Source organism: Pelecanus crispus, chromosome 5, assembly GCF_030463565.1.
Source record: "Pelecanus crispus isolate bPelCri1 chromosome 5, bPelCri1.pri, whole genome shotgun sequence".
Lineage (NCBI taxonomy): Eukaryota > Metazoa > Chordata > Aves > Pelecaniformes > Pelecanidae > Pelecanus > Pelecanus crispus.
The window spans coordinates 19069291-19091621 of record NC_134647.1 but is presented as its reverse complement, the minus strand read 5'-3'; the positions used below and the strand labels follow the sequence as shown (position 1 = coordinate 19091621).

The following is a 22331-nucleotide window of genomic DNA, read 5'->3' as shown; positions in this document are numbered from 1 at the left end:
ATCATGGGGAAATTGCATTGGCGAGTGGCGGCACTAAGCAGGGAGCGCGTGGCAGGGCGGCGTTAATAGGATTGTGCATGGTATTATGCATGAGGTCGTTCAGGACACAGTGGGGAACCTCGCGTGCTCCGTAGAGACAGGAAGGAATAAATCAGGCTATTAGCCCAGCACCTTGCTCAGGTCTGCAGGGGATTAATCTCTGCAGCATGCAGGGATCCCAGCCGGGCTGCCTCCCTGGGCTCCTCCCAGCAGCTCTGTCCCGCTCCCTGCCCGCATCTGCCCAAAGCACCCAAGAGTGGAGGCAGTGCTGAACGTGCCAGGGTCACCAAAGTGAGTGTGACAAATCACCAGGGAGCAGGCACCCTGGGACTGCGCTCAGGACAGTCCCTGAGCCCTGTGTCTCAGGACCTTCTCTGGAAAATCCTCATCCTTGTGGAAGGGCTGAGGATGAGCATGTCCCCAGCCCGCAGCCCTTGTTCCAGCCCTGTGCATGGTCCCAGCAGCTTCGTGCCCAGTGCCATGCTGCAGGTGGGCAGCGCGGGGTGCCCTCACTGCGTCTCACCATGCGGCAGGCACTCGGCCAGCAGTACCTGGGGAGCAGCCGCAGCCTTCAGGATGGGCGCGTGTAATCAGCCGGGACAGTCACATTTCCTTCAGTTTGCCATGAATATTTATGCAATTTGCACAGAGCTGCTGGAGCTGAGCTGCTAAGCCGGAAGGGAGATGGCAGCCTTGTCCCCCGGCTCCCCCCAGGTCCTGTGGGACATCCCTGGGGCTGGTCCCGCTCGGCCGTGCCATGGCACACACCTCCATCCCGCAGCCGGCAGGCAGCGAGATGGGAAGCAAGGGTCCTGGGAGCAGCGACCTTGGGGACGGACGCAAGGGAGGGCAGGGTGGCTGAGGTGGGGCTGGGCACTGCTATGCTGGGTTTGCAGTGAGAGCATCTGCACTGGCCACAAACCACGCAAATAGCACCAAAAGCAGGTCCCAGACGCTGGGCTCGTGGGCTGCTGGCTGTGCTGTAGCTGGAGGCTGCCTGCCCGCTGCCTGTCCGCCTGGGAGAGCCCGGCAGCCCCGGCACCACCTGGGCTGGTGCCAACAGAGATGGAGCCCAGCACGCAAGCAGCAGGAGGACTTGATTGCCTCTCTCCAGGCTGCCTGTATTTGGGCAACTGGAATTACCCCAGGGCTCACTGCCATGGGCTTGTGCCTGCACCCAGTCCAGGGCACAGGGAGGGGGCAAAGGACAGCACTGCTGTGGGCTGCAGACCCCTCCCTGGGGTGGCCCAAGCAGGACCCCCAGGGCTCCTTTGCAGAGGCCAGGTATCTGGGACTGCCTCCGCAGGCAGGAGCGGGAAGGATGCTTGCTCACCTTGGCCAGGGCTTGGCCCACTCGGACCAATGAAGAGGTTTTTTGGTTCTTGGCAGATGCTGCTCAGCCCCTGGCTGGGTCCCTGGGGGGCTGCTGGGCCTGGCAGTGGGTGCCCCACAGCAGGCAGGGATGTAATGGACCCACAGGGCAAGGGCATGGGTGCTCCCCGGCAGCGACAGGGCTGGCGGTGCTGGAGCAAGCAGTGAGTGCAGGTGAGGTTTACAGTAAAGGGAAAAACAAATTATTAATCATGAGAGCAGCCCCAGCCGGGCTGTCAGGGCCGCCTGGGCTCATGAATATTCAGCATCGGGCTGAGCACTAAATCTCATTTAAATGTCAGGGACCATTAGGCAGACAGGGAGGGGGCTGGGATGGCAGCTCCCCGCTCTGTGCCAAGCCCCGTGCCAGCCGGACGGGCCGGGACCAGGGTGCTGGCGCTCCCCTGGCATGGCTGGGCAGGAGCCGTGCTGGGACTCTGGGTGCCCCTAGCCCAGCACCTGGGTGCTCCTCAGGGGTGTCTGAAAGCCCCTGGCACCTCTGCGAAGCCTGAACGTCTCCTGATTGCTGATGGGTGCTGAAAACCCACACTGAGTACCCTACAGATCCAGATGCCCCCAGGCATGTGCCCCACTCCTCCCGGGCAGAGGAATAAACCCTTCCGGATCATCTGCCCAGGCGGGCTCAGCCCGGCAGGACACACACGTTCCCTGGGCCCCCAGCATCCTGGCTGAGCCCTCCTTATTCCTCAAGGCACATACAGGAGCCGCCCTGCGTCCTTCCCTGGATGCAAGGCTGGTGGGTGCCAGATGGGTGCCTGGAGGGGTGCTTGGAGGGGTGCCCAGGAACACCCTGCATGGTGTTGCAGGACCGAGGCCGTGCCGGGGAGGTGTGGGCAGCACACCCAGGGCTCTGCATGCTTGGCATCCTCCTTTGGAGCACACCATGGGGCCCTTTCCCTGGCAGTGCCCAGGCACCAATCCTTTCCACACCAAGCACCCTCTCCTCTTGAGCCGCCCGCCTGCGCCCAGCCATCCATCGTGCTCAGGGTAGTAGCTCCCGGTGGTGCCCACAGTGGTGGCAGCAGCAGCAGGCAGCAGCAGGCAGCAGGAGGGAGCGAGGCACGCCTGGGCACCGCCTCCCCATGCTGGCACTCACGCTCTCTCCAGCTCAGCAGGGGCCTGGCAATTACACGGATACGTTTAAGCTCTTAATCCTACTGAAGATTATTCCAAGGTCGGGGCGCGAGGCAGGTCCCCACGCACTGCCAGGCTGCGACGCGTCCCTGCTGCCATCTGCCGGGACAGGCCAGCCGAGGGGATGCCGGCACCCTGGCGCACAGAGGCTTTCCCTGTGCCTGGCCACCGGCATCCCGCCGCCCATGGCACGGCCACGGCCACGAGCCTGCTGGCACCTCCTGAAGGTTTGAGCCTGGCGTGGGGGACCCTGCCTGCAGCTTCTCCCAGGTGCTGGTGCCAGCCCCTGGCACCTCCCCTGGCTCTTCCACCTCCTGGCGCCATCGGCTCCCCGTGCTTGCCCCGCGCTGCTCCATGGGAAGCGCAAGAGGTGGCCTGAGCCATCCAGAGGGATGAGGAGACCTTTGAAGAGGAGATCTCTCCAGCGGGGCACAGGGGACATCTCGGACTTGCCATGGGTGTGGCCAGGGGTCCAGGGCTGCTCTGTCCTGTCCAGGAGGACACCGAAGCTCAGAGCTGCAGGGGAGGGTCTTAGCCTGGGTCTGAGGGACCCTGGTGACCAAAGAGATGGCTCACAAGTTCTAAAACTTTTATCAAGCGTGGCACTGGGGGGTGATGGTCTAAGAGCAGCCAGTGGCTTGAAGATGGTGCAAACCAGCCTGGGGGCAGGTCTGAAGCCCACTGGAGAGCAGGACCATCAACTGCGGGCGACTCACCCCCTGGACCGTGCTGGGGTCTCCTCCAGGCACCTCCAGACAAGCGCGGGAGCTTTACGGGGCCATTGCCCCTGCCTGAGGCAGGTTGTGTGGTGGTAACTAAAAGGAAGGAAGGTGCCCTAGAGAGGGAAGAAGCGCTCGGGCTGGGCGGTGGCACCCGGGATTCCCCATTCCTCCCTCTGCATCACTCACTGGAAATCCTCACCCGCCCCCCGGCAGGGCCGCGGTCCTGCCCTGCCCGCTGCCGACAGCTGACAGAGCCCTGCAGGACCTGGCATTTCCTCCCTGGGAAGATGCGTAAGTGCTGCAATCCATCACTGTCCTGTCTCCCGCGGCAGGCCAGCGGGCCGGGGGCCAGGGGTCTGCAGGGGGGGTCTGGCGTTAGCAGCCGGAGGGAGCGGGGCTCCTTGGGGCCGGTCCCAGGGGCCGGTGAGAGGACGATGCACGCTGCACCTTTGGGTGCTGTCTGTGACTGTGCTGCACCATTTGCACCCACCACCAGCACCAGGGTCACCCTGCCAGGCAGGGGCAGAGCCCAGGGCAGCACCGTGCCTGCTCTTCACCCCCAGAGTCCCCACATCCTGCAATCCCCTCGGCAAGATGCTTCTCCAGCCCGGCCCACGCTCCCTCTTGCTGGGGGATATGCTGGGGACCAGTGCTGGGTTCTCCTGCTTTCCCCTCATCCAGCTCCCTGGCAGCACGGCCATCCCGCACACCAGCATGCAGACACACCAGCCTCTGCACCCCGTCCCACTACCCCACCGTCCCCCCCTCCGCTCCCCCCCACCAAGCCCCACGGTGCTGCCCCAAACCCCTGCGTCTCCTCCTGCTACTGGTTGAGAAGGTAAAAAAAGAAATATTAATGATTATTAGGAAGAGCTAAAGCGGAATTGCAAATGTTATTTCTCTGGTAGATGGATGATAGCGGGGTGGATGATAGATAGCTGGATGGATGGATCTCTCTCCCTCCAAGCTGTAACCCCCTTCCAATCGCTCCCTCTGGAGCGCTGCTGTCACCTTGTCTCTGCTCAGAAGGGCTTTTACTGGCTCACTGGGGGATGCACGAGAACAGGTTATTAATACATGGAGAGGGGGATGGAATCCATTTGACTTGAAAATAGCTGAGAAACTGAACTGCACTTTTAAAATCTGCTTTTAATCAGAAGGAAAAGAAGAGAAGTTTGAACAATTAGGGAGTAATGAAGAGCTTCAGAAAAAAAAAAACTCTCTGAAGATTAGCTAAGATTTTTACAGCACTTGGAGAATTTAAAGAGCTATGCTAGTATCGAGCAAAACGATACAAATATTCCCTGTGAAAATCACAGGCGGTGGGACTGACGGCGAGTGCCGGAGCCTGGATGTCCACGGGCAGGCACAGCGCTGGCTCGCTGTGAGCGGTGATGCTGTGCTGCCTGCACGCCGGGGCAGGCAAACCGCTGGCAGCGGCAGGACTCACCCACCCCTCACCCCCTGCCCACGAGAGGTAATGGGAGCGTGGCCAGGACGGACCCCTGGCTTGGCTGTGGCTGGAGAGCCTTGGCAGAGGCTCGTGCTGGGTGCCGGGGAGAGCATGGAGCCGCCACAGCAAGGCTGGACCTATCCCCGCAGCTCCAAGCCCTTGGCAAGGGGAGCAGGGGTGATCCCCAGAGGATCTGGGGTTTGGGGAGCCAGGGATGCCCAGCAAACGGGCATGGGCAGGGACTGCTGATGGCACATCCCTGGAGGACAGCTCATGGAAAAGCATCCTTCAGGTGCTCCCATGGCACACACGTGGGGCGGACGGCCCCGATGCCGGCACCCCCTGCCCCAAGCTGACCCCTGGCCCCCGCCACACAGGGAAGCCCGAAGGTTGTTCCGTCTGTCCCCGGCGTGCCCGTGGCTGCTCCCCACCGGTACCTGCCAGGGGCCCGTCACCGGGAGGCGAGCGCGGGGGCTGCACAGCCACGCACAGCAGCAGCTGGGTAATTTTCATGCTAAGTGAAAAGTAAAGCGCACAGACTCTTTATTAGAGCGAGCACGGTGCGGGGAACAATGAAGGCAGTGATGATCGTTAACTTTCTAATCGGAGGAGAAAAGTCCTCAATGCAATTTTTATGGTAATAACATCGACACTAAAGATAATTGCTCCCCGCGTCGCGCTTAGCGCCGGGAAACTGTTTGGGAAAAAAACATTAATTTGCAGGAACTGAGCCAAAGTTTCCTTAAGGCAGCTGTTCCCTGTGCCACCCTGCCCCCAGCCCGCACCGGCACTGCCTGCCAGCCGACCCCTTGCCCATCCCACCCCTGCCCACGCTGGCACCCCTCATCCCTCGCGCCGGCCAGGCTGGGTTTGCACCACGCTGGTGCTGGCCGGTGGCACAGGGCTCTCCCAGCATCAGTCCAAGGGGTTCAGCTCAGCAGGAGATGCCGGAGGTGGTGCAGCCCACCGCTGCGGTGGTGGAAGAGGGCCAGGAACATTTCGGGCGATGTGATGGAGCAGCGCTCGTGCTGCGGCAGCAGGGACGGGCAGGGCTGCCCCGTGTGCTGGGACTGCTGTGGGCTGGGAAGGATGGGATCTCGTGCTCCCTGGGGAATAATAAGCGCAGGAGAAATTACAGCCAGGTGACATTTTAACGAGCCGGCGTCCAGTGTGGCATTAATATTCTAGGGGCTGCAATTCCCTGGCGGGCGTTTGAGAGATGGAAAAAAAAAAAAAAATCCCAGCCCAGTAAAATCAAATAAATAAATCTCTGCCTAAGCGTGGCGTCTCCCCCGCCTCCGGCACGGAGCGGGCGGCACGCGGTGTGATTTCCCCTGTGATCCCCTGCCGCCGAGCCAGCAATTGGCTCGTCTTTGAACGCGGCGGCAGGATGATTTATCCCGGCTCCCGGCGCCCCGGCTGGGGCGAGAGCGCGGGGCTGGGGATGATGCATTGGGCAGGAGCAGAGGTGGCGGCGGGGGGAAGGCAAGAGAGCAGGACGCGCACACAGGCCACCACTCAATCCTAAATTAATTTTAATATTTGACAAATCAAATCTACTTAGGTGAGCCATGGGCCATGCGAGGGAGATTTATGAGGGTTTGGGGCTGTCGGCTGCGCATGTAGCCCGTGTTCACGGCTGCCCGGCGGGGCTCTGGCACTCGCGGCATCGCTAATTCCCCCTTCCCTGGGGGCAGGGATACAGCCAACATGTCCAAGCGGCATGACAGCGGCAAGAAAAATGTCCCGGCCTCTAAGTCCTGGCTTATTAGGCTAGCAGGAGCGTCGGGCCCTTTGCCTGCCCCAGCTCTGAGCCTGTTGGCCGAGTTGGCAGCCAGGGCATGGCACCAGCCACGGCTGGAGGTGGTACCCGATGCCCGGGATGTCCCTAGGAGCTCCGGCTGAGCCAGGGAAGAGCAACCAGTTCCATCATGCTGGGGACTGCTCTCGCCCCTGCGGGGCTGGAGCAGGTTCCCAAGGGTTGGGCACAATTATAAACCTGCAGGCTGAGGAGCCGTGCTGGGAGCTGGAGGTTGTGCCAGGGGTGTGCAGAGCCGTTCCCCTACAGGGTCATTTCAGTCCCAGCTCCACCACCAGCCCGCAGATTCATGGGCCCCAGGAGGTGACAGGAAACCTGATAGGTTTTAAGACAGCAACATGCCCTGAATCTGCAAGGTGCCTGAGCAGGTGAGGCAGGGAATCCAAAATGTTTACAGCCTCAGGGGACGTGGCAACTGTGGAGCAGGGAAAGCAGGCTGGGCTGCCAGGGATGAGCCGGCCGCGCTGGGGAGACACCCTGACGTGCCATTGGAAATCCCTCCCTCGGCACCGGCATCTCCCCTGCAGCTCTGCAGGACTGGCGGGGGGCACTCAGGGAAGCCCAGTGCCCCCGTGCCGAACCTGCTCCTGCAGCAAAGCCCTGGCATGGGGGGCTACCCTGGCCTGCAGAGATCTCTCACGGTGATGCCAGAGAGGGGTCTTCAACACTTTCTGCCCTGGTGCCCCTCACTCCTGCCCGTGGGTGAAGACCAGCCTGTCCTTGCTTCTTCTTGCTGACTCCTTTATTTGGCCGTGCCCGTATGCCCAGGCAGGGTGACCAGGGCTGCCCTCAGCCAGCCCTTGCCTGGATGATGCTGCTATAGAGCCATGGCATGGGGCTCTGTGCTGGAGACAAGCCCCACAGCTGGCTGCAGCCTCAAGCTGGGGTGCCTTGAGGGACCTACAGCATACCCCCGTCTCAAGGGACCTACAGCGGCACATGGCCCACGGCAGGGCAAGCAGCCTTTCCAACTCCTCCAGCAGCCAAGAGGCAAGCGGTGCACAAAGCTCGGGCCAGCCCAGAGCCCCTGGTGGCTCCGCTGCCTGCCCCGCCTGTGCCTCCCTCAACGCCCGCTCTGCCGACGGCAGAGCCCTCCACCTGCCCCAGGCATGCCGGAGAACAGCCAAGGGCCACAGGAGGGATGTGAGATACTGGAGAGACAGCCTGTCCACAGGGATGACATGCATGCCTACACCCAGCAATTCTTACAGTATAAAACAGAGACCTCAAAGGACTTTTAGAAGTGCCTACATGTTGCCTGGGCCAGTAGGGACTGTCTGTGAGAGGTGATGGACATAAGAAGGCAGCAGTTTCCAGCTCCTGCCTGCCCCTGTTCTTGGCCAGGCTCCCGGCTGGGTGCCAGGGCCAGCCATTGCATCCCAGCGAGTCCTTGCAGAGCGGGATGCGGCAGGACGGACAGAGGGCTGCGCCTCTGGGGCTGTGAGCCCGCAGCAGAGCTTTGTCCCTGAGAGCCGCACACGGTTCCTGGTGTCTCTCTCCAGCCCAGCTCCAGGCCCACGGGTGCCCCATCCCTGGCAGAGTCAAACCGCACCAGCCCCGGCGACACCCAGTCCATGGGAAGGTGGGGTGGCCGGCTTGCGGGCACTCTGTTACGGCTCCGGCTCTCAGCAGAAGCGTATGCTCTCGTAAAATATCTACATTTGGATGCAGAGATTTCCAGGGATCTGAGAACACTGTGCTGATAATTAAACATCTGCTCTGCATTTGTCTGTCTTCCTGGCGTGACGTCGCTTCAGCCCTCGCTCTCCCCTCTCTGTCCTCCAGCAAGCGCTCGGGACAGGGATGGCATTCCCTGCTCACCGCTCTGCCCCAGCCCGGAGGCACAGCATCCCGGGCCATGGGTGCTGGGGGAGAGAGGGCAGCTCTGGGCATCCCTCAGAGCAAACAGCAGCTTCGCTGCTAGCACCTGCAGCCTTCTCAGGGCCGTGAAGCTGACAGCCTGCCCTGTGGCTCATATGAGCCCAAACACTTTCTCTGAGCCCCACCGTGCATTGCCAGCCAATGCTTGTCCATGCACGGTCCCCTGGGCTGAGCAAGCAGCTGCCACCGCCATCCTGCAACCAGGAGAGCATCAAAACAACCTCCAAATTGATCTCTGAGACTCTTCTGCAAGCCCTAGTCACGTCCCGCTAGGAACAAGCGTCCGCTCTAGTTACTGTCTCCTAGGAGAGCACCAAGGACTTCAGGCTGCCACAGGAGGAGCGGACCCAAACATGACATCTCCATGGAGCATGGGGTATGACACAGCACCACCGAGCAGATGGCACCAGGGCCTGGATCGATGGGAGCCGGCCGGGCCCTGCAGGGGCTCTAACAGCTCACGCAGGGGCTGGGCTGGCGGTGGGATGAGCCGGGGAGAGGGGTGGGTCCCTTCCCCAGCTATGGTCCCCCCAGCCCCAGCTGTGCCTGCACCCCTGCCCAAGCACCCAGCGGCGCTGAGCCGAGGTGATTGCATGCTGCCTGCATGGCTGGCCCCGAGGGGCCGCATCCTGCCTGTGTTGCACTCCCTGCCTGGCTGCCGGTGGCAAGCGCGGGCACCCTCAGTACCGTGCCAGCTGGGCACTGCAAGCAGCCGCCTCTGCCCTGGGGTCCGCATCCTGGAGGGGTGGTGGCATCCATGGGGACAGTAACCCGCCGGGGTGAGGGGACAGGGAGCTGGGATGGGCGCAAGAATGGGGGAGGCTCCCGGGGTGCACTGCAGAGCCCTGGGCGCAGCACCCCAGCCACCTGCCCGCCTTCACCAGGGCTGCCCTTCGTGTCAGCAGGGCAGCCCCATCCCTTGTCCCCTGCCTGCTCCCTGCCCTCGCCTCCCGGCGCCCATGCTGTTTGTCACACCTGTCACCATGGCAAGGGAGAGATTAGCCGTAGACCCTCCGCTCCCGCCCCAAGCCACTTATTCATATTCATGAGACTTCAAAGCATCTCGCCTAGCTCCCCTGCACCAAACCTAATCCTCTGCTGCAGCACCATGCCAGCAGCCCTCACTCGCAGCGCGGGGCCAGCAGCTGGCAGCCCCAGAGCCCTCCTGCCCCAGCCGGTGGTGGCCGTGCAGCTGCCTACCTCTTGCTTCTGCTCCCCCCACAGCAAGCCTGGCCCACGATCATGGGGGGATGCTCTCTGCCATGGGGGTGCTGCCATGGGAGCCACAAAAACCAGGGGTTAGCAGAACGGAGGCAATGGTTTGTGTGTCCTCACCTGCACCCATCTGTCCCTCCACCCCTCCAGAGGAGAGGTCTGTGCCCGCAGCACCCTGCCTGGACCGCCAGCCCAGCAGCATCCCTGCATGGATCACAGCGATACCGCCAATAGCCCTTTGTAGGGGCTAATTGGTGCCAGCGCCCCACGGCCCCCCCGCGTCCCCAGCACAATCAGCAGCCAGCAGGCATCAGGCCGGGGCTATTCAGGGGCAGTCAGGCATGCAGAGCACGGTCTCACTGGGCAGCTTGCCTGCTCCCGCCAGGGATGAATCCTGCAGCACGGCACTGGTGGAGAAGTGGTGGGGAGTGTGCTGGAGGCCATGGAATTTGGAGGCACAGGCAGGACCAAAGCAAGAACCTGCCCCCAGCCCGCCCCTGCAGAGCACTGGAGCAGAGGATGGGAGGAAAAGGCACCCGGGGGTCCCCTCCCATCACCCCGCTGCAGTGTGGGTGCAGGCAGGGCTGCAGAACCCCACAAGCGCTGGAGTTAGCCGGGCCGCCTCCACATCCAGCTCATCTGCTCCACAGCAGGATCACATCAGGGTCAAACACAGCCGGCCCCGCACAGAGAGCCGGCGGCGGCGTGCCACCCGCGGTGCTCGCAGCCCCGCGCCGGCGCTGGTGCTGGGAAGGTGCTAGCTCGGCGCGTGGGTCCTGGCAGCGGGCGGGCAGGCGGGCGGCGGGTCCCCCACGGAGCCGTCTCCTCCAGATGGCGAAGGCCATTAGAGCCGCTCTCGCGCGCACGGAGCCATAAAGTTTATGGGCCTCATCATTTAGCTGTAATGGAAATAGTTAAATCTGTCTCTGTTTAAGCAAACTCTGCCCTCGCGGGAGCACTTGGCGCGGGCAGGCGGGGGACTCCAGCGGGCAGCGGGCACCTCTGCTCGCCACCCACTGCCAGGGCGGCGGGGGCACCCAGCCCTGGCGCTCCCACCCGGCACCCGGGATGTCCCCGTCGTGCCAGGATGGGGACAGGCATGTGACACCAGCCTGGGGGCTCTCCCTGCACTGCCAGCACTGGTGCCTCTTTTTCCCCTTGGTGCAAGGAAGGTTGGGGGGCAACCAGGCAGGATTTGGGAATATGCAAATTCCCTGCCAGCAGGAGCCAAGAGGCGACGTGCAGGCAGGCGGGCAGAGAGTGCAGGGAGCTGCAGGCAGTATGATGCCTGCCTGCTTCAGGCAGGACACCCGCAGCTGCGTAGGGGTGAGACTGGGATTTGGCAAATGCAGACCTGCCCTGCGCAGGCGAGTGCTTTGGCCTGGCAGCCCCCAGGCAGAACCCAGCCTGGAGCCTGCCGGAACCCACTGCACAGGACAGAAGAGGACATGATGCCTTGAAAGCCACTTTTCATCCCTCACCAGGCACCCTCAGGATCTGGGCGGGGGGGGGGGTATGATCCCAGCACAGCCCAGGTTGCTCCCAGCTCTTGAAGCAGGACTGGGGCAGGGAGCAGGGTGAGAGCAGCACCCTGCTGTGCCTCACAGCACCCCTCAGCCCCAGCCTGGGGGCAGGAGGCTGGACCCCCAACTGGGAAGCTGCCGGTGAGTTTATGGAGGGCCAGTTTCTCCTCATCGTCACATGGGGCAGGTGGGGGTGCTGACCTCAAACCAGTAGGACAGGCTGGCGGCACCTGCCCCACGCACAGGGTCTCAGCTCAGTACCCCATGCAACCTCTCCCCGGCCCCACATCTCACCCGGGACGGGGTGAGACCCCAGGGCTGCCCCCACCACTGGAGCGGGTCTCCCCATCCATATTTAGCCATGGTGGCGGTGGGAGCTACCCCCTCCCCAGCATGCAAAGCATGATTAATTACAGAGTAAGTCATTAATATTCACAGCTAATTAAAGATCCTTATCATGAATAATGGCGCTCACTCTCCAAATAATGGGACAAGGATGGAGGAGGGGGAAAAAAGCCCTGTAGGGAGACAGGGCTGCAGAGGGGCAAAGCTCTAGGGCAGGGGCACAAGGGGGAGTGGCGGTACCCTTCTTGAGGGGTACCTGGGTCTGGCAGTGCCCTGGTCGGGGATGCAGTGATGGGCAGAAGCGGGGGCAGCAGGCATTGGGGCAGGCAGGGGATCCAGCCACGCTGGAGCAGGGGCCAGGCAGTCCCGGGGGCTCCAGACACCCCTGCCATGGGTGTCTAACCTGCCACTCCAGTGTGTGAGGGACCCCTTCATGGCTGGCTCAATCTTGCACATCTCCCTATCGAGCAGGGACTGTCCTAACCCGACGGCACACAGCCCCCGAGCCAGCTAATCCCCAGCAGCCGGCCAGCGTGGGGCTGCGATGGGGCTGCCTGGTCCCTGGGGAGCAGGCGGGAGGGGAGGGCACCGGCACTTTGCCTGAGCTCCTGTTATACAAATGAAAGGTTTTTAGTGGGAAAGACTCTGGGAGAGTAATACATCTCCCATATTGATCGCAGGCCAGGGACCAAGGCACAGCTTAAACAGTAATTGATTTCTAGCCGCCGAGATGTGTTGGGGAGCATTGATTTAACAGCACTGCAGACACACTGCTACTAATCTGATTAAAGTATTTAGCAGAAATGTTATTCTTTAAAAAAAAAACAGAGGGAGGTGGTGGTGGTGCTGCCTGGGGGCAGGGGGCCAAGGCAGGGCTGTGGAGCGGGGGCAGCACAGCACCCCACTGATAGGGGCCCAGGTACGGCTCTGTACCCCCACCCCGGTGAGGATGCCGCTTCCTCGGGACACGTCTCCAGCCAGCTGCACTCGCAGCCGTTCCTGACGGAGCTGCCAAGGACATGTGCGAGCCCGGCATGATGCGGGCGAGGCAGGGCCAAGGACATGTGCCGGGAGTGTGGGTGACACGTGCGCGAGCCCCCAGCCAGCCGCCCAGCCAGGGGGGCCACCAGCTCTGGGGACAGAGCAGATGTGGGAGGAGGTGGAGGCAGCCCACAGAGGTGGCCCTGGTCAGAGGCACACTTGGCTGCCCGAGCGTGCACGTGGCCCACACCGGTGCTGCAGCAGCCAGGGAGGTGCAGGAGCCGAGGTCTGGCAGTGCCTGCAGCCCCAAGTCCCTGCTCCCCGCAGCCTCCCAGGGCAGGGAGGAGATGCTGAGCCAGGGGACCATGTGCGCTGCTGGCCCTCCCGCCATGCAGCGTCCCCACGCATGCCCCTTCCCTGCCTCGTGCCCTGCCACGGGCGGCCAGGCCATTGTGGGGAGCTCTCACATGCTGTCCGCTCCTGCCCCCGTCCTGCCCTGCTGCTGAGAGGGGGACGCATGCCGTGCTGGTGGGGATGGGACTCCCCCATGCCATTCCCAGCCCCCATGGAGAGGCACCAGCCGAGCAGGTGGAGGGGTTCCTGCCGCTCCCCATCACACACTTCAGCCCAGTTAATTAACAGGCGATATCAAACAAATAAATTATTCCTGCTTCCTATTGATTCTAATTTACTGGCCCCTGGAGAGCCCGGGCTCGTTTATCCCACCTGTCACCCCTGCTTAGCAGCTGCACTAACATCTGCCCTGTTCCCTTCACCTCTCCCGCTCCTCCACCTTCGGGGCAGAACTGGGTGCAGCCATGGGGCCCACGCTGCCCCACGCCACTGCCCGTCATCCCCTGGGACCTGGCTGCGGCTCGGTCTGCTGCTGCTCCTGGGGATGGCGGATGCCCCAGTGCTGGCAGCACAGAGAGGGAGCCTGGCTGCCCATCCTCGTGGCACCCCCCGCCTCCCTGGGGATAAGCTTCATCCAGGGATGCCCTGGCCCCTGCCAGCTCTTTCCCCTCCCCGGAGCCACCAGAAAGGGTGGGGTGTGCAACTTCTGGCTGCCTAAGCCCAGCCCCAGCATCCCATGGGCAGCCGGGCCCCCAGCCCAGGCCATGCCAGCAGGACAGCATCCGGATTTCCCCACTGTCCGGGAGAGAGGCCACCGCTGCCCACGCACCAGCCTTTGACGACTGCCTCATCTGCGGGAGGCTGATCAAAGCCGGAGCCCCTCCCAGCTCCCGCCCCTATGGATGTCGGATCAATAAATCAATCCCAGCTCAGCTGCTGACTGTACAGCCCTTTGCTCCTAAGCAGGCTTGATTGGGAGATCCCGGGGAAGCACAGGGTCCCAGCATCCACCCCTGCCTGCTTCAGGGGCTCAGCTCACGGCTGATGCCACGCTGGGCTAGTGACACATTACCCACACCAGCCCCGTCTCTTGGGCACAATGGCAGCAGCTGCCAGCCCTTGGCAGCCAGGACTGCCTCCTGCTTGGGTCTGGGCAGTGCTCAGTGATGGGTCCTGGTCCTCCCCTGGCCAGGGCACCACTGCCCAGCTCTGCCTGCGCAGGGCTGCGCTTTGGCAGGAGCCCCGGGGCTCGTGCGCAGCAGTGCAAGCAGCAGCGCAAGCAGCAGCATGTTGCCCTCCTCTGGGCGCAGGGACGCTGGCTGGCTCAGCTGGGGCATGCTCTGGGCTGCAGCTGGCCGGCACAGAGCCGGCGGTGAGCTGGGTGCAGCCAGAGCAGCCCTGGCCTCACCTCAACTCCGGTGAGCGACCAGCCATGCCGTACTGGGGCAGCTGGAGGCTGGCCAGGGCCACGGGACGGCATTGCAAACGCAGCCTGCCTGCCTGCCTGCCTGCCTGCCTGCCTGCCTGCTGCTCCAAGCGCTGGTGCTTTCCAGAACTGGCTGAGCTGGATTTCCTCAGGCTGGCTGGATTAAATGGATCCTGGCCAGACACCAGTGGCAGGCTGCTTGCCACGTGCCTGTGGTCCGAGCCTGCCTGGAGCGTTTGGTGCTCAGACAGGGGTCAGCTGGCATCTGGCTTGGGAAGGGACACGCAGAGCACTGGAGTCACTCTTACGGACCCTGCCAAGTCCCTGGTGCTGTCTGTCTCTCCCCAAGCCCTTGGATGTCCCCGACGCTGCTCTTCCCTTGCAGAAAGCCGAGCAGCGACAGCCCCACTGCTGTGCGGGGGGGTGGGTGAGGAAGAGCGGCGGATGCTGCCGCGGAGCTCCGGGGCTGGGGGGCCAGGCAGGTCACTCACTCACTCCCTGTGATTTGTCCCAGGTGGCTGGCAGGAGCAGCCGGAGAGCCAGGGAGGCTTCAGCCGGGCCGGGATGTCTCACCCAGCGCCAGCCCATCACCCTGACCTCCAGCCCTTGGCTGAACCCGCACGCCTGCTCCCACGAAGGCGCTCCCTGCAGACGCAGGCCGGCTCTTCCCCATGCCCGGGAGCCGCCAGCCTCCCCACCGCTGACCCACCGCCCGCCCTGCGGAGGCTGTGGAGCACCCGGCGAGGCGGGAGGCTGCAGCTCCCGGCCAGCTTGGCGCAGCCCCACGGTGGCGTGTGGCCGGGTGCGTGTAGGAGGGAGCGGCTGGCAGTGCCGCAGCCGGGAGATAAGCTCCCCTCTCATCCTCATCGCGTGTGACGGGAGGGAGATTTATGGCTCCGAGCTGCGATTTGTGCGCGGCTCCAGCACACGGTATTGATCACTCCTGGTTGCTCCCGCTGCTCCCTCATTTCCCAGCCCCTCCTGCCTGGAGAGGCAGGCAAGCCAGCCCTGCCTGTTAACTCTTCCAGACCTGGGGACCCCTGGGGCCTGGCACCCCTCAGTGCTGCGGCAGCCAGGGCAATAAGGAGCACCCCAGGTCCATGCTGGCTGGTGGGGAACCCCCTCCTCCAGGCTCCCTGGCAGCCCCATCTCCGTCCCACATCTCGTATCGGATGCTGCCTGCAGAGTCCCCATGTCGCTGCCTGCACGCCCTGGCCCTGCGTGGGGGTCCCAGCGGCTGCACCTTGCAGGGCTCCCCGCAGCCGGCACCGAGAAAGCCCAGCAGCCTGCTCCGGTGTAGCGGGAGTCCCAGTTGCTCCCAGTGTGTGCCAGGGAGCTGGAGCCCCTAGGATGTTGGGGGGGCTCTGTTAGAAGGACCTGGGCACTGGGGCAAGGCTGGCAGTGGAGCAAGGGCAGCACAGGCTGGCAGGGCCAGGCCAGGGCCAGTGTTCGTGGGTGCTGTGAAATGCCAAGGATGGGACCTGGCGGGTGGGATGTGGGACACCAGAAACCCCTCTGAGGAGGAATGAGCAAAGGACAGAAGAAGCAGGGTGCTAGGGCCCATCTCTCAGGAGAGGAGTAGCGTTTTCCCCAGCCGGGGCTCAGAGCAGAGCGAGCAGGGGCGGTTTGTCTGGGTTGGGAGTGGGGAGCGCGCCTTGGCAAGCAGAGGGGCGGGCAGGGGGAGGTGGGAAGAGCAAAGCCGTGGGCAGGGGGGTTGCTGGTGCGGCCAAGGGGACAGGGGTGGCAGGCGGTGATAAGGTGACAGCGCAGAGGGGAGGGGGCATGGCGCCAGGGATTAGTGCCGAGCGTACAGGGATGGCAGGTGGTGACGAGGGGACGGTGTCCAGGGGACAGGCTGTGATGGCCACAGGCAGTGCCAAGGGCACATGGACAACAGCGTGCACCGAGCAGTCCCGGAGCCAGCCGAGGGGCTGATGCTGAGGGGATGGGGATAAGGGGCAGCCGAGGGGGGACGGGATGGGACTGCGGGTGGCTCTGCAGCAGCAGCAGGAAACGATGTGTGAAATGAAGAGTTCCTGCCCAGTGCCCAGAGGGAGCGTGCAGCATACTGAGCAGGGGCTGGGGCTGGGAGGGGGCTGCAGGGGGCTGCACAGCCGAGGGGGTCCCCAGCACCGCATGGGAACCCTGACTGGGGGGGCTGCTCTGCAGCATGGGGCTGTGCCTCTCCTGGAGGGGAGGCGGGAGGGGGGCTCTTGGCATGGGAGCGGTGGGTGGCTGCCGTGGGTCTGGAGGCTGTGGGGGGCACAGCCCTGCTAGCTCAACCCCTCGCTGCCCTCCCTCCGAGATGCCCTACCCCGTGTACCCGCACCCCCTCCCCGCTTGCTGGTTTCCTGCTGCTCCGCAGAGATAATTAAATCCGCTATTTCGGCAGGTTCCGCATCCCCTGCCAGGCGGATCCGCAATCAGCATCGAGAGGGCCCAGGGCTCCCCCCTGCAACCTGCGCACCCCTCCCGCCCTCCCCGCCGCCGTGCCACCCCCGCGCCGGGGCACCTTGCCTGGCCCTGCCACCTCTGCCTGCCTCAGCTCCCTGCCCGCTGGCACAACCTGCCTGCCTGCACCCTTGGGGACAACCCTGGGTGCTCACAGGAGGGGAACACACTCCTCTCCAGGATCAGGCATGTCTCCCCTGCCAGCTCCAGGGTCACAGCCCCATGCCAGCTCCTCTGGAGGGGTCAGCCCCATCCCCAAAGCTGGCTCAGCTGCAGAGGGACCCATCCAGGTGGTGGCACAGACACCCAGCGTGGGCAGGAGCAGCTCCCCATCCATCCCTGGTTCCGATGTTACCATCTTCCCACAGCACCCGGGGAAGCTTTAAATAATTCACGGAGGTGAGCTCGAGCACAGATGCTCCTGCAGGCAGCTGGGTGCGAGCAGCCAGGCAGCGGCTGGGCAGCAGAGATAGCAGTGTCATCCCCGCCGGCTGCCCAGGGCCTGCTGGCACCTGCCAGCCAGGAAGGAAAGGCCTGGGCTCAGCATTCACAGAGGAAAAACACCGAGAGCATCATCCTGAGACAGCTCAGCAGAGGCGGGAGGTGAGCGGGGTGCCCAGGGAGCCCCACACCGTGCTGCCTCCCATGCCCAGCCCGGCGCCGTGCCCCCAGCCCGGCTGTCTCTCGACCCCACCTTCCCCTCTGCCCCCAATATCCTGTGCAGGATCCCAGATTGATTCCTGAGAAAGCCTGTTGTTAAGCTGGCAGCTCTGGCTGTAAATTCGGATCAATAATTTAAGGGGGTAAAACTATTAATAGAACATTAAAATATCCACTCTCGTCTGAGACACAAAGGTGGGAGTGAAGGGGAGGGTGCCTGAATGACCTGCACAGCAACCCCCAGCCCTGCCAAAAGCCCCGGTGCTACCAGTGCCGGTGTGGTGGGGAGAGTAGCAGGCACTGCTGTAACTAATCACCAGTTGTGCCAGGAGAGGGGAGGGTGGCATCCATCAGGGAACGGGGTTATTGATGGACTCCAAGGCTGCTATTACCCGCCAGCCCTACTATTACACACACCATCACTCTGTGCATGGCCGCAGCCGCCACGCCAGCCCCTCGGCAGTGCCGTGGACTGCGCTGGCCAGGAAAATCACTGGAAACAGGTATAATTACACAAGACGGGGCCCACCAGGGGTGTTTAGGCTGCAGCCCCGTTACCTGTGCTGTACACACTGCACTGATGCTGTTCAATGCTGCCTGGGTCGTCCTCTGAGCTCCGTGTGCCCAGCCCCACAGCAAGCCAGCACTGAGCAAACCCTGTGGCACATCCCCGCCCCACCCCAGCACCTTCTCCATCCTCCTCAGCCAGCCCGACCCCGTGCAGCCCAGCTCAGCAGTGGCAGGAGGCAACCCCTGCCAGCTGGGAGGGGAGAGCTGGCCTTCCCCACCCACAGGTGATGCTCTCGGGAGCCGCCGAGCTGTGATGCCAAGAGCCCTCTGCAGCCTGGTTCATTTTGGGAGGATTAATCTATGATCCCCTGGTGCCCAGCCCTGGGGAGGGCGGCTCTGGGAAGCGGGGAAGGTGAATTTCAGGGAGATTAACGCTGCTCCCCAGCGGGATGGGAAATGGAGGTACATCTGCTCATCTGAATGGAAGGAACAGCTGCCCTGTGGGGGAGCAGATAAAAATAGGCTGACATTTACCTGCCATCGCTGAGCAGGGCAGGTGGAGGGCACCGTGGCCAGGCCATGCCCACTGAGGGATGCAGGCATCTGCTTGAGTGCCAGGCACTCACTGCCCGCTGTCCTGCTCAGGCCGTAGGGACAGCGTGTGGCATGCGGCGGTGCAGCTGTGTGTGTGCAGGGCAGAGCCCCGGGGGGTCCCGCCGAGGCAGGGGTGCGTGCAGGGCACATGCAGGCGTTGATGCCAGGGCGGCAGGACCACCAGCTGTGTGCGCCGGGGCTGTGGCAGGCTCAGGGCTGCCTGTACATGGAGGTGAGCAGCAGGGTGGCTGGCAGCGAGGTGGGCAGCCGTGGCATGGACAGGGGGGTAAGCTCAGGGCAGGGCTGGTGCCCGAGTCTGGAGCCTGCTCCGGGACTCATTCCTCCCAGGGGGATGGTAGTGATGAGAACAGGCAGGGATAGGATCCCTGGTAGAGGTGCCCTGGGAGGTGTGTGAGAAAGGTGAAGAAAACCTGTCTGTGCCCACCTGGGCACTCTCCTCTGCAACCAGCAGAAAGAAACATTTTCACCTGCCCAAAGCCCTGCAGCCTGGGCTGCCGGGAAGGGCTGGCAGCACGCTCTGCCCTGCTCAGGAGCCAGGGGATGCCACAGCGGCTGCTCCCACTTCTCCATCTGCCCACAGCAGCCCCTGTCTTCCCATGCACCACGGAACAGGGCTGGGCATCTTCCTATGATGGCATTAATGTTTCCCATCAGTTCTGGCAGCTCCTGAAGAGCTGCCAGCAGTGGCAGCAAGTGAAGACACTTGCCTCTTCACCGCCATCTCTGAGCAGCACAGGCCAGCCACCCCACAGCCACAGAGGTCAAGACGCCTCCTCCAGCATCGCTGGCTTGGCATCCCACCACGGAGCAGACCTTGAACCTTGCTGCGTGCCCAGCAGCTCAGGGTGCCTGCCCAAGCCCAGGCACCACAGTCTGGCCCCCAGCCAGTCACCCAGGTCCCCGGGGCTGCAATAGCCCTGTGAGCCGCTGGCACTCCCATCCCTGGGGCACAGCAGCACCCAGCCCTTGCCTGGCCTGGGGCACCCAGCCCAGCCCCAGCGAGCCTGAGCCCAAGCCCTCACCACCAAGAAGCCAGCACATGGCTGTGGGTGGGAAGGGTTAACTGCTGTGCGAGCAGAGCCTCCCCTTCCTCCCCCTGCTCTGTGTTTTACAGGCCGAGCTATTACCAGGAAATGTTCCCATCAGCATCATTGATCCCCTTGTTTACAGCCCCATAATCCTCAGCTGTTGACTCAGGAGCAAAGTGGAGAGGAGGGTGAAGGTTGGCTCCCTCTTGGCCATCGCCTCTGCCCTGTCTGCAAACCCAGCCATCCCCTCTGCCCTGCCTGCGTCCCCACGCAATGCCCGCCTGGCTCCGGCACACCAGGGTGACATGCACCCAAACCCTGCAGCGCCTGGCTGGGCACTGGGGTCTCCATGGCCAGCGGGGAGACGGTGCGGCCCCCGCGAAGACAACGGAGGGTGGCATGGTGGCAGGATCCTGGCTGTGGCAGTGGCCACAGCCCTGCATGAGCTGGCCCGCCCAGGCAACTACGGGTCCCTCCTTGCCAGCGGCGCTCTCCTGGCACGCAGCTGTGTCTCCCGCCAGCTGCCTGACACCTGGTCGCAGGGCCCCGCGCGGCAGCCCCGCTTTGTTCTCATTAGTGCAATGAGCGGAGCCGTCACGCTAAATTAGGGACCCTCCTGACTCGCAGCTCTGCATCTGCCAAGCTGGCAGCGGCTGCCAGCCAGGAGAGCCCGGCACGGTGGCGGTGGGCACCCACTTGGTGCCCCAGAGAGGCTGCAGGCAGGGATAGGCAGCCCTCCAGGCTGCCTGCCAGCCAGCAGCATGGCAGGGCTGGGGTGCCGGCTCCCGGCCTGCAGTGCTGGCCCCTGCCCCTGTGTATTGGCTCTCCCCACCCCAGAGGGACACGGGTGGCTCCCTGGACCCCTATGCCGGGGCTGCAGCTCCCCGCAACCCCCCCACCGCTGTCCCTCACCCTTGGCCGAGCTGGGATCATGCAAGCCTGTGCCAAGCATCTGAGGCAAGGGCACTTGTGTGGCATCCATCACTGGGACTTTCATAAGCTTTTGTAATTTTTCCAGCTCCCATAACGCTAGAGAGCTCAGCCAACCCCCTGTGCCGGTGCCCGCAGGTATCTCCCCATGCTGGCTGTGAGGGCGGGATTACTTATGCTACTGCTTGGATGCAGCCCATCCCCTGGCCCCTGCTCTGCTAGGATGGGATGTGCCCTTCCAAAGCCCTCCAGACAGGGATTTGCCTTCCCTCCCTCCACAAACCCTTGGGAGCCTGGCTCTCCCCCAGAGCCCACGGGAGGGGTAAGGAACCAGGCTTCCCGGCCCGGCTGGAGCAATGCTGCAGGTTGCAGCCTGCCTTTGCTGGGGGCTGAGCCAGCCTGGGCAAGTCCCAGGGCTGGGCTTCCCCAACCCATCCTTTCCCTGTGCCTCTCAGCCCGGCTTCACGGCACAAGCCCTGCCAGAGCCTCCCCAGCCCAGCCCAGCCCAGCCCAGCGCACCCCTGCTCTGCACAGGGCTCTGCCCTAGCCCCAATAAATCCCACGTCAAACCAGGCAGCCTTACAGCCTGCAAAAACTGGCCCCTGGCAGCTTTCCCCTTCCCTGATCCCCGGTCACCAGGGGCTAGGATCCCTTTGTCAGCACCTCAGCAGTGCCCCAGGCTGTGGGTGCTGGCACAGGGGCCGTGCCCAGCCCTCCCTGCCCCCCGGGACACCCTGCCGCTGGGCACTCACTGTCTGGAAGTCGCTGCCATTGCACTCCTCACCGCTGAACGTGCAGTGGACGAGCATCTCGCCCAGGTCCAGCTGGTGGCCCACGCGCCTGTAAAATTCCTCCAGGTCAAAGGGGCGGCTCTTGTCCTCCTCGCTCATGGCCAGCATCCCCAGCAGAGCCTCCAGCCTGCTCCTCTCCATGCTCTCCAGCACCAGGGGCCATCCAGCCCCATCCAGGAGACCCAGCATCTCCCCTGCCCAGTACAGGTCATGGCTGGAGAGCTGCGAGAAGCGGGCAGGGTTGATGTTGCAGAGCGTGACGGCGGGGAAGGTCTTGCTGCACGCTGTCTTCTCCTCCAGCTGGGTGCTGTGGGGGTACTGGAAGTACAAGCCCACACACTTGGCATAGGCGTGGATGAGGAGGGCCAGCGAGCCCAGGAAGGCCAGCAGCCACAGCAGGTTGCGGGCAGTGTAGCGCTGGTGCCGGAAGATGTGCTGGATGCCATGGAGGGTGGAGCGGCTGGCAAACTCCTCCAAGCTGCATGGGCGCTGCTGCGGGGCTGGGGCATCGCATGCTGGGTGCCCGGCGGGGCAGCCCCCCGCAGGAAGGGCTGCCGAGGGCTGGGGGGGACCCCAGGGGCGTGGGGGGGGCCTCCAGTCTTCCTCCAGCCACATGCTGCCACCCGGCTCTGCCTCTCCCCACTGAGCCCAAGTTTGAGGAGGTTTGAGGAGTGGACGGCTGGTGCGGTGACAGGCGGGCCAGGCTATGCGGCAGGCGGCGTGCGCCAGCGCCGGGGCGGGACCGGCGTTGCGTGGTGCTGCCCAAACCCTGCCCTGAGAGGGAAGCTCGCTGAGTGCTGAGACCACAGACGTACTTAGCAATCGCCACATCCTGCAGGAACCAGAGCCAGAGGTTAAAACATCCTGGAAAGCTCCGGGCACTCTTACTGCCTGTCCCACGGGGGTGCAGGCAATTAGCCCGAGTCCTGCTCACTTCCACCATCTCCATGCACTTAGAGTGGGCTCCCTGGGGAGGGAGGGGCGGGCAAACTCCTCACATCCCCCTGCCCAGGGCATGTAGGAACTGCCCAGGCAGGGCTGCACAGCCCTGGGCTTGGGAGA

The 22331-nt window shown here is 63.6% G+C and overlaps 1 protein-coding gene across 1 annotated transcript in view; it reads right to left on the bottom strand.

The window, feature by feature from the left end:
* The window catches only part of ASIC4 (acid sensing ion channel subunit family member 4), a 63966-nt gene extending 42082 nt beyond the window's left edge, over positions 1-21884 (bottom strand). Inside the window, exon 1 of the mRNA XM_075710847.1 lies at positions 21231-21884. Coding sequence (XP_075566962.1) covers positions 21231-21884 — 654 coding nt within the window. The remainder of the gene's footprint in view (positions 1-21230) is intronic.
* Between the last annotated feature and the right edge of the window lie 447 nt (positions 21885-22331).